This window comes from Sus scrofa, chromosome 5, assembly GCF_000003025.6.
Source record: "Sus scrofa isolate TJ Tabasco breed Duroc chromosome 5, Sscrofa11.1, whole genome shotgun sequence".
NCBI lineage: Eukaryota > Metazoa > Chordata > Mammalia > Artiodactyla > Suidae > Sus > Sus scrofa.
The window spans coordinates 101,599,064-101,611,401 of record NC_010447.5 but is presented as its reverse complement, the minus strand read 5'-3'; the positions used below and the strand labels follow the sequence as shown (position 1 = coordinate 101,611,401).

The 12,338-nt window shown below is 39.7% G+C and overlaps 1 protein-coding gene across 1 annotated transcript in view; it reads right to left on the bottom strand.

Moving 5' to 3' along the window:
- The window catches only part of PPP1R12A (protein phosphatase 1 regulatory subunit 12A), a 149,175-nt gene that overhangs the window by 28,055 nt on the left and 108,782 nt on the right, over positions 1–12,338 (bottom strand). Inside the window, 5 exon segments of the mRNA XM_021092811.1 lie at positions 1,162–1,330; positions 1,572–1,779; positions 3,223–3,306; positions 10,942–11,118; positions 11,503–11,670. Of these exon segments, the coding sequence (XP_020948470.1) occupies positions 1,162–1,330; positions 1,572–1,779; positions 3,223–3,306; positions 10,942–11,118; positions 11,503–11,670 (806 nt within the window).

Sequence of the window (12,338 nt, the reverse complement as noted above, 5' to 3'; positions counted from 1 at the left end):
GAGAAATGCAAATTAAAGCTACAATGAAGTACCACCTTACCCTGGTCAGAATGGCCATCATTTAAAGAAATCTACAAATAAGAAACAACGGAAAGAGTGTGGAGAAAAGGAAATCCCCTCTACTGCTGGAAGGAGCATAAACTGGTGCAGCAACTCTGGAAAACAGTTTGGAGGTTTCTCAGAAAACTAAAAATATAGCTGTCATATGATACAGCAATCCTACTGCTGGGCATATTATCTAGACAAAATTATAATGAAAAAAGAGACACACACCCCTGTGTTCATAGCAGAACTATTCACAATAGCCAAGACATGGGAGCAACTTCAATGCCCACTGACAGATGAATGAATACATGGTGCATGTATACAATGCAATACTACTCAGCCATAAGCAACAACAATGAAATAATTCCATCTGCGGCAACATGGACAGACCTAGAGATTATCATGCTAAGCGAAGTAAGTCAGACAGAGAAAGACAAATATCATTATCACTTATATGTGGAATCTAATAAAAACGATACAAAAGAATTTATTTATAAAAGAGAAACAGACTTAGAGACACAGAGAACTTGCAGTTGCCAAGGGGAGGGGGGTGGGAGAAGGATGGATTGGGAGTTTGGGATTAGCAGATGCAAACCATTATACACAAAATGGATAAACAACGAAGTCCTACTGTATAGCGAAGGGAACCATACTCAGTATCCTGCGACAAACCATAACGGAAAAGAGTGTGAAAAAGAGTATGTGTGTGTGGTTTGTGTGTCTATAACTGAACCACACTGCTGTAGGGCAGAAGTTATCACACTGTAAATCAACTACACCTCAATAAGAGAAATAAAAGAAGAAGTTACTTAAGATTAATAACCTGCTTCTAGAAATAGTCTCGCGTACCAGTTTTTCTACACTGACTTTTATATGCAGATGGACATAAAGACTGTCATGAACTCTTAGGCTGTAAAGACAGAGAATTCAACGCCAGACCATATAATTTTCTATTTTTATTTTCTACTTTTCTCATTCTCAATCGTCATGTTCCGTTTAGGTAGAATAAGCCCCAGTTTGAGATTATATTTCTTCCGTTAAAACTATTAATTAGGAAAAACGAACTCAAAGAATTATCTGAAGGAAAACAGTGTTTTCGAAATTTGGTCTTCTTACCTCTTTCATTTTCTTTTGTTGATCCTCTGGAGTAAGCAGAAGTTATACCTACAAGACTGTTCGGCCGGTTGAGTTGACTTGAAGCATAGAGTGAGCTGCTCATGGTGGACAGCGAAGAGGATGGAGTGGCTGAACCGGAAGTGGAGGCTGGTCTGTAGCGCTGGTAAGTCTGTGAAACATTAAAATCAACCCCCTTTTGAAATATTAAACACAGGTAAAAACATATACAACACTTAGATTCATTTCAAAGGAAAAGCAATGTTCCAAAAATGCCAAAGTACTTCCGACTTCCAGTTAAAATCCTTCTGAGTTTTTTGCATACGGCTTGTTAGTACACTCATCTCTTGCATGTGGGACTCACATAAACTATCCACACCACTTGACCCAGCTGTGTTGCTGGATTCTATTACCTCATCGAATGTTCTGGAGTACTTCTGCTTATATTCATCTTCTCTAGATGTTTCTGATTCTTTCTTTTCTTCTTGCTTCTCCTTATCCTGCTTTTCTTTTTCTTCTTTTTCTTTTTCTTCATTTTCTTGTTCTCTGGTTCGGGTAGAACGACTTCTTCCTATTGTTTTTTCGGCTTCCTGAAGATCAGTCAATGTCACCCCCTGAACACAAAAAAGATAAATTTAATTATGAGAGATATTACAGTTTATTTCAAAGGGATACTTTATAAGCAGATAAATTACATACGAATGCATTAAAAGTCAAATATGCATGTTTGAATTGGTTTCTAAGAAGAATCATTACAAGCAAGCACAATAATAGGTACTGGGGGGACTTCTCTGTGGCTCAGCAGTAACAAACGTGACTAGCATGCATGACGACATGGGTTTGATCTCTGGCCTCGCTTAGTGGGTTGAGGAGCTGTTGTTGCTGTGAGCTGTGGTGTAAGTCGCAGATGAGGCTTGGATCTGGCATTGCTGTGGCAGTGGTATAGGCTGGCGGCTGTGGCTCCAATTCAGCTTCTAGCTTGGGAACTTCCATATGCTGTAGGAGTTGCCCTAAAAAAAGACAAGAAAAAAAAAAGGTACTGAGAAAGAAAGAAAATATGTATAAGAAATTGTCTCTACATTCAAGAAATTAACAAAATAACACAGGAACTGACATAATACCATATGAATATATGAATTTATATGAATATTCTCAACAAGTTTAGAGAAAGAAGGAAAAGCCAATGTACGTATTATTGTAAAAAATAATTTTTGAAGGTTAGGTCTTGAAAAGAATAGGATGGATTTCAAGAAGTGAAAGTACAAAGACAAAAAAATATGTTAAGATTATAGCAAGCATAGTTTAGCTGAAATATAAGTAATGGTAAGGATTAAACAGCTGAACCTGGACGTTGGAGCTCCTCAAATACACCAAAGAGAAGGCACAAAGGGATGGAGGAGATTAATCTGAATGGCAGGGAAGAGGTGAGAAGACGATAACCAGCTGCAGTGGTATTTTTCTCACACTTGAGCATCAGCCTCTTGATACACACACTATAACAGACCTATTTCCCACCCATTCCAAATACTCATAGAATTATTATTATTATTTTTTTTTAGTGCTGCACCTGCAGCATATGGAAGTTCTTGGGCTAGGGGTTGAACTGGAGCTACAGCTGCTGGCCACAGCCACAGCCACAGCAGCACCAGGTTCCGGCCGCACCTGTGACCTACACCACAGCTCATGGCAACGCGGGATCTTTAATCCACTGAGTGAGGCCAAGGATCTAACCTGAATCCTCATTGGGAATTCACGGATTTCTCAGACATCATGTGTGATTCATCTATGATTAACACTTATCAAATATTCTGAGCCAGATGCTGTATTAGGAGTAGAAAAATAAATACTCAGAGAACTCCAACAGCATACGCTAATCAGATGGAACTGCAGTATCAACAGCACAGTTATATACAAAAGGCTTCAGCAGGATTACTAAAGCAGCTTCTATCTTTTAATATCTACTCATATCATACACTGACTTCAGTATCTTCACACAACAGTGAAAAAGGGAAGTGTAATTTATGTTGAACTTTCATGTATTACGTATATCAAATATACCTGTGTGATCTTCTAGACTGTCTTGCTTGTCTAGATCTTGCTTTTCTTTGGGATTCAGATTCTTCATCTCTAACAGGAGTGAGGTATGATCTACAGTAACAAATAAAAGCTGTTAGTTGCAGATTCAGTACCTGTGAAAGCAATCACAGACAAGTGGGCACAAACGAAACAGCTACGTCTTTAATGGATTTTAAGGAAGAGTCTTCCGAAAACGGTCAGTCCCATCCGAAATTCAACAATGACGTCCTAAGAGTTTTTTAGATTGGAACTACTCATATTAACATACATTTTTTACAGTTCTTCCTAGCCACAGGGTAGGTTTTTGTTTGTTTGTTGTTTTGTTTCTTAAACACTAAGTAACTTCATTCCTCCTGGCTACTTCCTTGATTCCCTGCAACCCACCCTAGATGATATGCGATGTGATCTGGTAAACTCGTCTTAGATCTCAACGTCTTTTTATGATAAAATGGTTAGGCCTGAATGTGCCATTTAGGATACAGAATGATGCTGAGCAAGCAGCACTCCCTGTATTCTCATCACCATGCATTTATTAACAACGTTTTTTGGCAGACATCATACTCTTCTTCATACTTTAAGTTTTCTAAAAATTTAGGTGGTTTTATACATGAACTACCTTAAAATCAGCATCTTACTCTTGGATCTTAGATTTTCTGATTCAGAGAAGAGAATGTGGCATTTATCTTCACTAAATTTGATCTTATAAATCCAAGCCCATGTTCATGTTCCATCCTGTCATAGGGTATGCGATTTCAAAAACAAACAATCTATGTCAAGAGGTAAATAATGAATTAAAGGGTCACACAAGCAAAGACAAGACAGAGAGCCCTGCAACGTAAGAAAACCTCCCTCCAATGATCAGTATTATTTGGGAAGTAGAATTGTTAACACTATCTAGTTATATTACTATCTAGCTCCCATCTCTCAGAGAACATTCTGAAGTTGAGTATTTCTATTTTCTGTTGTTTAATTAAGTGTATCAAATTTTGGACTTCCCGTCGTGGCTCAGTGGTTAATGATCCGACTAGGAACCATGAGGTTGCGGGTTCGATCCCTGGCCTTGCTCAGTGGGTTAAAGATCTGGTGTTGCCGTGAACTGTGGTGTAGGTTGCAGACGCGGCTTGGATCCAGTGTCGCTGTGGCTCTGGTGTAGACTGGCAGCTGCAGCTCCGATTAGGCTCCTAGCCTGGGAACCTCTATTTGCCGCAGAAGCGGCCCTAGAAATGGCAAAAAGCCAAAAAACCCCACAAAAACCAAAACAGTGTATCAAGTTTATACCACCTGTCCCTATTTCCAAACGCTACTTCTTTAAATGCTCTTTTGCTAACTTTAGTGTTCCTCTCAATTTTGTAATGCACTCTGCTCTTTAACCTCCCTGATGTTATTCACATGTTTATAACAAACTTCGGAATTTCTTGGTTTCATGCCTTCCTTATCTTCTATTTTTCTGTGTCCTTTAGAACTCTAAGTTCAGAGAGTACAACACATCTTCAAACTCAGAGTTATTTTCGTTTCTTCAGAATTATTTTTATTTATTTTTTGTCTTTTTGCCTTTTCTAGAAGGGCTGCTTCTGCAGCACATTGAGTTCCCAGGTTAGGGGCTGAATCAGAGCTGTAGCCACTGGCCTACACCAGAGCCACAGCAAAGCATGATCCGGGCCGCGTCTGCGACCTACCCCACAGCTCACGGCAACACCGTGCACTGAGCAAGGCCAGGGATCAAACTCGCAACCTCGTGGTTCCTAGTTGGATTCGTTAACCACTGAGCCACGACGGGACCTCCCCAGAACTCTTTTTAAAGAACCCTCATTCTTTCTGATACATAAGAATGCATTTTCTTGCTCTCTGGAGTCATGACTTTCTGTCTAAAACTAGAATGCATGATTCATTACTCCGAGGATTCGCCTCCCTGGATAACTAATCCTAAAACGACAAAGCCATTTCTCACCCAGGATCCTAGTTGCCTCAATTTCATCAATTAAGTCTGACTTATTGTTATAGTTAGTTCTAAAGACTGGTTCTCCTTGATTCTACTTTCATTACACATAAACTGTAAGCAAGGTAAGTCAAGAAATTCTCAAAAGGGTGTTTCTATTTGAATGAGATTTCCAGCAAACTTAGAGAAAGATGAAAATCCCATCACTTTCTATATTTTGACTTTGGTTGTTTTTATCATTTGAGAAAATATCACCTTTCTCTATTTGGTTGAAGAATTTACGGCACTCTATCATAATGATACAACTTTTTTCCTCTTTTTTCTTTGGTTTTCTATCATTTTTTACTTCTAGGTTTTTAGAATATCTTGAATGATTGTCTTTTTTCTATCATAGTAGCACTATATTCATCTCATCAATACGGCACAGCTCATCAAATCGAAGCATTTCACTGAAGAGCTCTATCTTACCAAATTTGGTGTCTATTAAAATATTAGTACTGATTTAAGTTCATAAAATTTAATTTTTAAAATTAAAATTTTAATAGTTTGTTACTTGGAAAATGGAAGGCAAGGGAAAATTCACTAAATAAAACATTTATTACCATTTCCTTAGTCTGACTTTCTTTTAGTTGAAATTCTGCTACATGTGGCTTCACCTGTACCAATGTGCAGATCCAAAGAGATGAATACAACTGGTGGGAGACCTGCCCTCTCTCCCTTTTATGATGCTCAAAAGCTGGATGCTTCTTTCCCCCATTGTTTTATTATTTCCATTCTGTCTATAAATCGATTTTCTTGAGTTTTAAGGTTTTTATTTAGCTGTAATAGACACGTCCTCATTTTTATAACAACTCCAGTGATTTTCTGGGACAAGAAAGAGGATAACTGATAAAATTTAAATCATAGTTTGAGAAACATTAGTTCAGGAATACAATTTTTGTATTGGTTGTTGTAGAAGTTGGTTATATAAATGCGGAGAAGGCTGTACCTTCCCACCTTCTCCAAGGAAATAATATATTAACTAAAGGGTCTGAAAAGGGCTGAGGGAAGAAAGCTGTTTTAACTGTGCTTAACTCAGCATTTTCCCAGATCCTTTAAGTACGTCTGTTAAGTGTGGAAAAGTGCTCTGGAAATAACAGCTTGTAAAATATGGTCCAATGGCAACTTTTTTATCCATTCGTTTACCATTTACTTATATACCTGCTGGCCTATGCAAGCGATTGCCCTTTGGACTTTTACCAGACGAGGAGAAAAAAGCAATAGAGAGGAAACCTACATGTGATGGCGAATCTGGTTAAATTCAAGTTTACGGCAGCCCAGACGGCTGCGTGCATCACTCTGGCATTTCATGAGCTGCTCCAAAGATATGAATGAACATGAACTGTGAATTCTGATTCCCATTATGTATGATCAGAGTTTTCAGATTTAGTTTAAAACAGGGAAATTTTCATTGCCATTACGGCTGTTTACTCTCACGGCAAATAGCACTATCAACCATCACTTTCTCCTCCAAAGAGCCTTGACTCCGTCTCAACAGTTTGAGGCTGCCACAAACACTAACAGAGCTACGTATCACATCTGGCTTAACATATGCTGGTTAGGGGAATAAAAATTACCAGTGGAAAGATTGCAAAATCTCTTCACTGAAAATTTTCATACAAGTGTGTGCTCCATATTAGCATAAAAAACCAGTCTATCAATTTGCATGCACGATATGTTTTCTGTGTTTGACAGCCCATCTGATATTCAGTTCCTTTCTCCTCCCTTGGTTGTCTAGACAGAGCAGACCTCTAGGAAGAGAAGATAGATAACTCACATTTTTTATGTTTTTAATTCCAAAGAGCTGATCATCAAAAATATGGCAGAATATACCAAATTCTGCTGCTGCTTCAATCACTTTATGTTACACTGTCCTACTGGATCTCTTTCTTACAACTACATACGATATATAATTTTGCTTGCTAGTCTTAGACTGCTCAGTATTTTCTGAACTCAAATGTTATGCTTTTTTTTTTTTTTGTCTTTTTTTTTTGCTATTTCTTGGGCCGCTCCCATGGCATATGGAGGTTCCCAGGCTAGGGGTCCAATCGGAGCCACAGCCACCGGCCTACACCGGAGCCACAGCAACGTGGGATCCGAGCCGCGTCTGCAGCCTACACCATAGCTCACGGCAACGCTGGATCCTTAACCCACTGAGCAAGGGCAGGGACCGAACCTGCAACCTCATGGTTCCTAGTCGGATTCGTTAACCACTGCGCCACGACGGGAACTCCGTTATGCTTTTTTAAAATTAACTTTTTTCCCCCAGTAAAAGCAATTATTTTATGTATTATTTATTTCACCAACATTTATTGGCTGAAATATTTATATTTATTTATAATATTTATGCTTTGGTTAGTTAACCAAACTACACCTCTAAAAAACTGAATACCAACCCTTGTTTCTCATTCAGCATTTTTCCTTCCACAGGGAAGAAAAGTGGGCAAATAGGAGCTGGCTGAGCCAAGGGAAATGACAGAAAAAACAGCTATACCAAACCAACATTTCCATGTGAATTCATACCATAAATATGAAGTTATTAGAAAGGAACTGTTTTAGAGTTTGAAAAGACTGTGGAGGATTAGAAAAACTTAAACAACACAAGAATTTGCTATTATGCACCATCTACTTAAAGCTGGCTTCTCCTCTCTACTCCCCAATGCCTGCTTCCCCTAATTTATCAATTAGAAATTTTAATAAAAACAGAAAAATTCAAGAATACCGTGGAATTTAACAGAGTCCACGGTAAACTACATAATTCCTAAAAGTACATATGTAAGAGTACCTAAAAATGGCATAAATGTATCAATGTCTTTCAGTCACAATATATTCTTAAATCATCATATATACATTTCGGGGGCAAATTTTCAACCACGTACATTTCGAAACCATTAGTGAAATTTAATTAAAAGACAAGAAGAGGCCAAAACCGCAAACAATTATCTGATGTGAAACAAAACACAAACATTAATATTGAACATCACTGAAACAAGTAAGACAAATTTCTGTAGTGGAGATGGGGAAAAATATCAATAGATACATATTTATTTCTCGTGTTATTAGTATCTGTCTGTCCTGATAATACTGCCAAGTATTCAGTTCTCAGTATTTAATGTCTTCTAAGATTAATTCTAAAAAGTTGAAACAACTTTCTGCAACAACATAAAAAACAAAGAAATCTGAGATTAAGAATCATACTTTGCCTGTTCTGAAATAACTGATGATTCTGGGGAGACATTCATTAAGCTTTAATTGTCATTGGAAAAAAAATTTAAAGTACAGAATGCTAGAGATAGAAAGGACTCTAGAAGTGAAAAACTATATAAATCAAAAACTTCAGGAGTTCCCGTCGTGGCACAGAGGAAACAAATCTGACCAGGAACCATGAGGTTGTGGGTTCGATCCCTGGTCTCACCCAGTGGGTTAAGGATCCGGTGTTGCCGTGAGCTGTGGTGTAGGTCGCAGATTCCACTCGGACCTGGCATTGCAGTGGCTCTGGTGGAGGCCGGCGGCTACAGCTCTGATTTGACCCCTAGCCTGGGAACCTCCATATGCTGTGGGTGCGGCCCTAAAAGGTCAGAAAAGACAAAAAACAAAAAAAGAAAAACAAACCCCCCCCCCACTTCAATGTACAGAAGAAGACAGGCAAAGAATGCGAGCCTTAGGATTAAGGCAGAGTAAGGAGTAAAAAACTCCTAACCCTTTCCCCCTTTGACTTCCCACCTTCCAAAAAAGCAAAGCCCTCAAATTCATTTTTTTTTAAAAAAGAGAATGATGAATGTCTATGTTCCTCTAACTTTTTTGGCCCTATGATCTCAATGAAAACACCTCAAGAACCTAAAACTGACTAAATTTAAGAGAACGACAAAGCAAGAATAATTAAAATATGATGCGGCCTGTACTGGTTTTCAAATAAAAAAATGCTAACTTTATAGTGGTGTCATAGGAGTATCATTAAATTCACCCTAAAAATAGAAATGAATCATAAATCTATAGATAGAAACTAAAGATGCAATGATGAGAAAACATTTTTTAAATTAATCTTTTTTCAAAATACTTAATGTTTTGATACCTTTCATCTATTCGCCACAAATACTACTGCACGAATGCTACGCCTCACAACAGACCATGCACTTTGCTCGGCCCCAGAGACAGACTGTCTGTATATGAACACTATGTGCCAGAAATAAAACCAAATTCATCTGGTCGGTATTTTAGTTAGGGAAAATATCAGGTACGTAGCTCATTTTGCAAGACTAAAATATCTTAAAGGGTTACATGTAGTTTCCCAAGATGCTCTTTCTCAAGAGGGAAAAGCAAATTCAGAGCTGGGGTTCTGCGTCAGCTGCAGACAGAACTCTGCACTGATGATCCAGTAGTCTTGGGCCCAGCTTTAGCTCTCACCCTTACTACAGTGTAAAGGGGGAAAGCCACCGATACTCTGAGCCTCAGTTTCCTTCTGTGAAGGACATCACAGAAGACCCTAAATTCCTTTCCACATCTATGACTCTACACCAGTTGGCTGCAATAGCAAGAAGTGAGCAATTATTGTGAATATGTTTAAGCACAGAAATACATCCACAGACCTTTTAAAAAGTTTAATTAACGAGTGCCTTCTTGGTACCAGAATTAAAACTAAGTAAATGTGGAGTTCCCGTCGTGGCGCAATAGTTAACGAATCCGACTAGGAACCATGAGGTTGCAGGTTCGGTCCCTGGCCTTGCTCAGTGGGTTAAGGATCCGGCATTGCCGTGAGCTGTGGTGTAGGTTGCAGACGTGGCTCGGATCCCGCGTTGCTGTGGCTCTGGCGTAGGCCGGTGGCTGTGGCTCCGATTGGACCCCTAGCCTGGGAACCTCCATATGCTGCGGGAGCGGCCCAAGAAACGGCAAAAAGACAAAAAACAAACAAACAAACAAAAAAAAAAACACTAAGTAAATGTTTTAAACATAATTATTTGGCTCACATACACACATAAGAAACCATTCTTCACCAAGAGAATTTTTAAATGAAATTCTCAAAAATAACAACAACGAAAACAGTTAAGCATTCATCAAATTTCTTAATAATGGGGCTTGTGTGGAGGAACAATAAGAACAATAAAAAGACCTGTTTTTATGATGTTACATCTCGTTTTCCATGAGTATGATTGTACGTGTTTAGATTTTCATCACAAAAATGTTCTGAATCATAACAACCATCAAAAAACCTAGGATAACAGTTCCCATGGTGGCTTCGTGGGTTAAGAACCTGACGTAGTGTCCCTGACGACGTGGGCTCGAGCCCTGGCCCCACGCAGTGGATCAAGGATCGTCCACAGCTGCAAGCTGCGGCCCAGGCTGTCGACGTGGCGCCAACCCGGCGTTGCAGTGGCCGGGGTGCAGGCCAGCCGCTACAGCGCCGATTCCATCCCTAGCCCTGGAACGCCCACAGGCCACGGGTGCAGCGGTAAAAAGAAAACAAAGCCACCTTGGACAGCTAGGTACGGGGCCGACTGTCTAGCTCACTGCTTTTGAGTGAGAACATCCCTTCTGTCAGAGGTGGGTCACCACGCTCAAATGCTCGTAACTGCTACTGTATCACTTTCCACAGTTCTGAGCCACTGCAGCTTATCTCACGTATTAACCAACGGAAGAGATGATCGCCCACTTACAAAGATTAAAAACAAAAGCAAACGGACAACTCCGATCACGAGGCAAGACGTAAGAGCGGTCCTGTTAGAACCTTTACACACCTGCGTCTCTCCCTGACCTCCGAGGTGGAGGAGACAGTGCCAGCAGTAGTGGTGGTCAGGGTTGTGGTAGCGGCTGCAGCATTGACAACAGCTGGAGCGACAGGGACGGTCAAGGCGGTGGGAACACTGTCCTTGTCTTTCTCAGTACTATCCTCAGCCCATACACGATTTGAGGTACTACGACATCAAAAGCAGCAGCACAAAAAGAGAAAAGGAAAACAGCTAAACAATGAAAGCACTTTCAAGCAGCTGAAAACATGAAAACCACAGGGATGGATTTTTTTAAAACACAAAGGGAGGCATCGTTCAACAAAGAACCAAACGAGCTGTCAAAGAGAAACGTCCATTTCCAGCACCTAATTCAGGGAAGTGTGTTAAGTCAGGAACGTAATTCCCTCCAGATCATGCACGATCACCTCTTTTCAGGACCAATTTTTGTTTATCAATAATTGAAACGAGGTCAGCGAAAAAAATCCAGAGCCCCACAATCTTCTAAACAAGAACGCATGCACAAACGTAAGCACACAGTAGGTCTGAACACAAAATGGATCTGTGACTCACCTGCTTTGTGTGCCTGCTGAGGAAGAACCCGTTGTAATCTTTGTAGTAGTGCTTGTGCTGGAAAGCAGGCCCTTCTGAAGCCCAGCTGCAGAGGTAACTGTTGGTGTTGATGTGGTGCTTGGAACACTAGAACTAATCAAATCGTCTTGTCTTCTACCAAAGGAGCAACTAAAGGAAAGAGTCATATCTATATAGAATGTGTTGGTATGTGTATTCTACAGCTAATGCCTATGCACTACACAGATTCGCACGGCCAGGGAAAATCTAAAAAATTGTGTTCCTGAATATAACACCGGCTCCAGCACCAAGAGCTGTGTCTACAACTTGCCAGAGTCCATATGATTTCACTAACTTGGCAGTGTATCATTTTGAGGCATCCCTCCACCCGCCAGCAAGATTCAGAGATGCTCTGATAGTGTACATTTCTGGAACTGTTGCAGACCATAGGGTCATGCTAGGTTGGGTCTGAGAAAAACATTTTGGTTTGGGTTTACTCAGGGAAAGTCAAGACTTTTCACATTTTTAAAGAAAATTGTTTTAGCAACAGGTCATATCTGTATGAGCGACCCATGCCTATATTACACTTGTTGATCTTTTATGCTTCTTTTCGGTTGCTTTTAGCAGAGAAAATAATGCATAGGTTTTCCACTCCCTCTCCAATATGCTATTACCAACATTCCAATTCAAGGTATCTCCACTCTGAGTTCTAAGACAAGCAGAAACTCTCCAGGTCACCAAGTGAGATCAATTAAATCACTTATCTATTTCAGCTGCTTTAATCAATTACATAATCGGCTTCAATATGATTATATAACAAGCTCCTTTCTAATATGCCA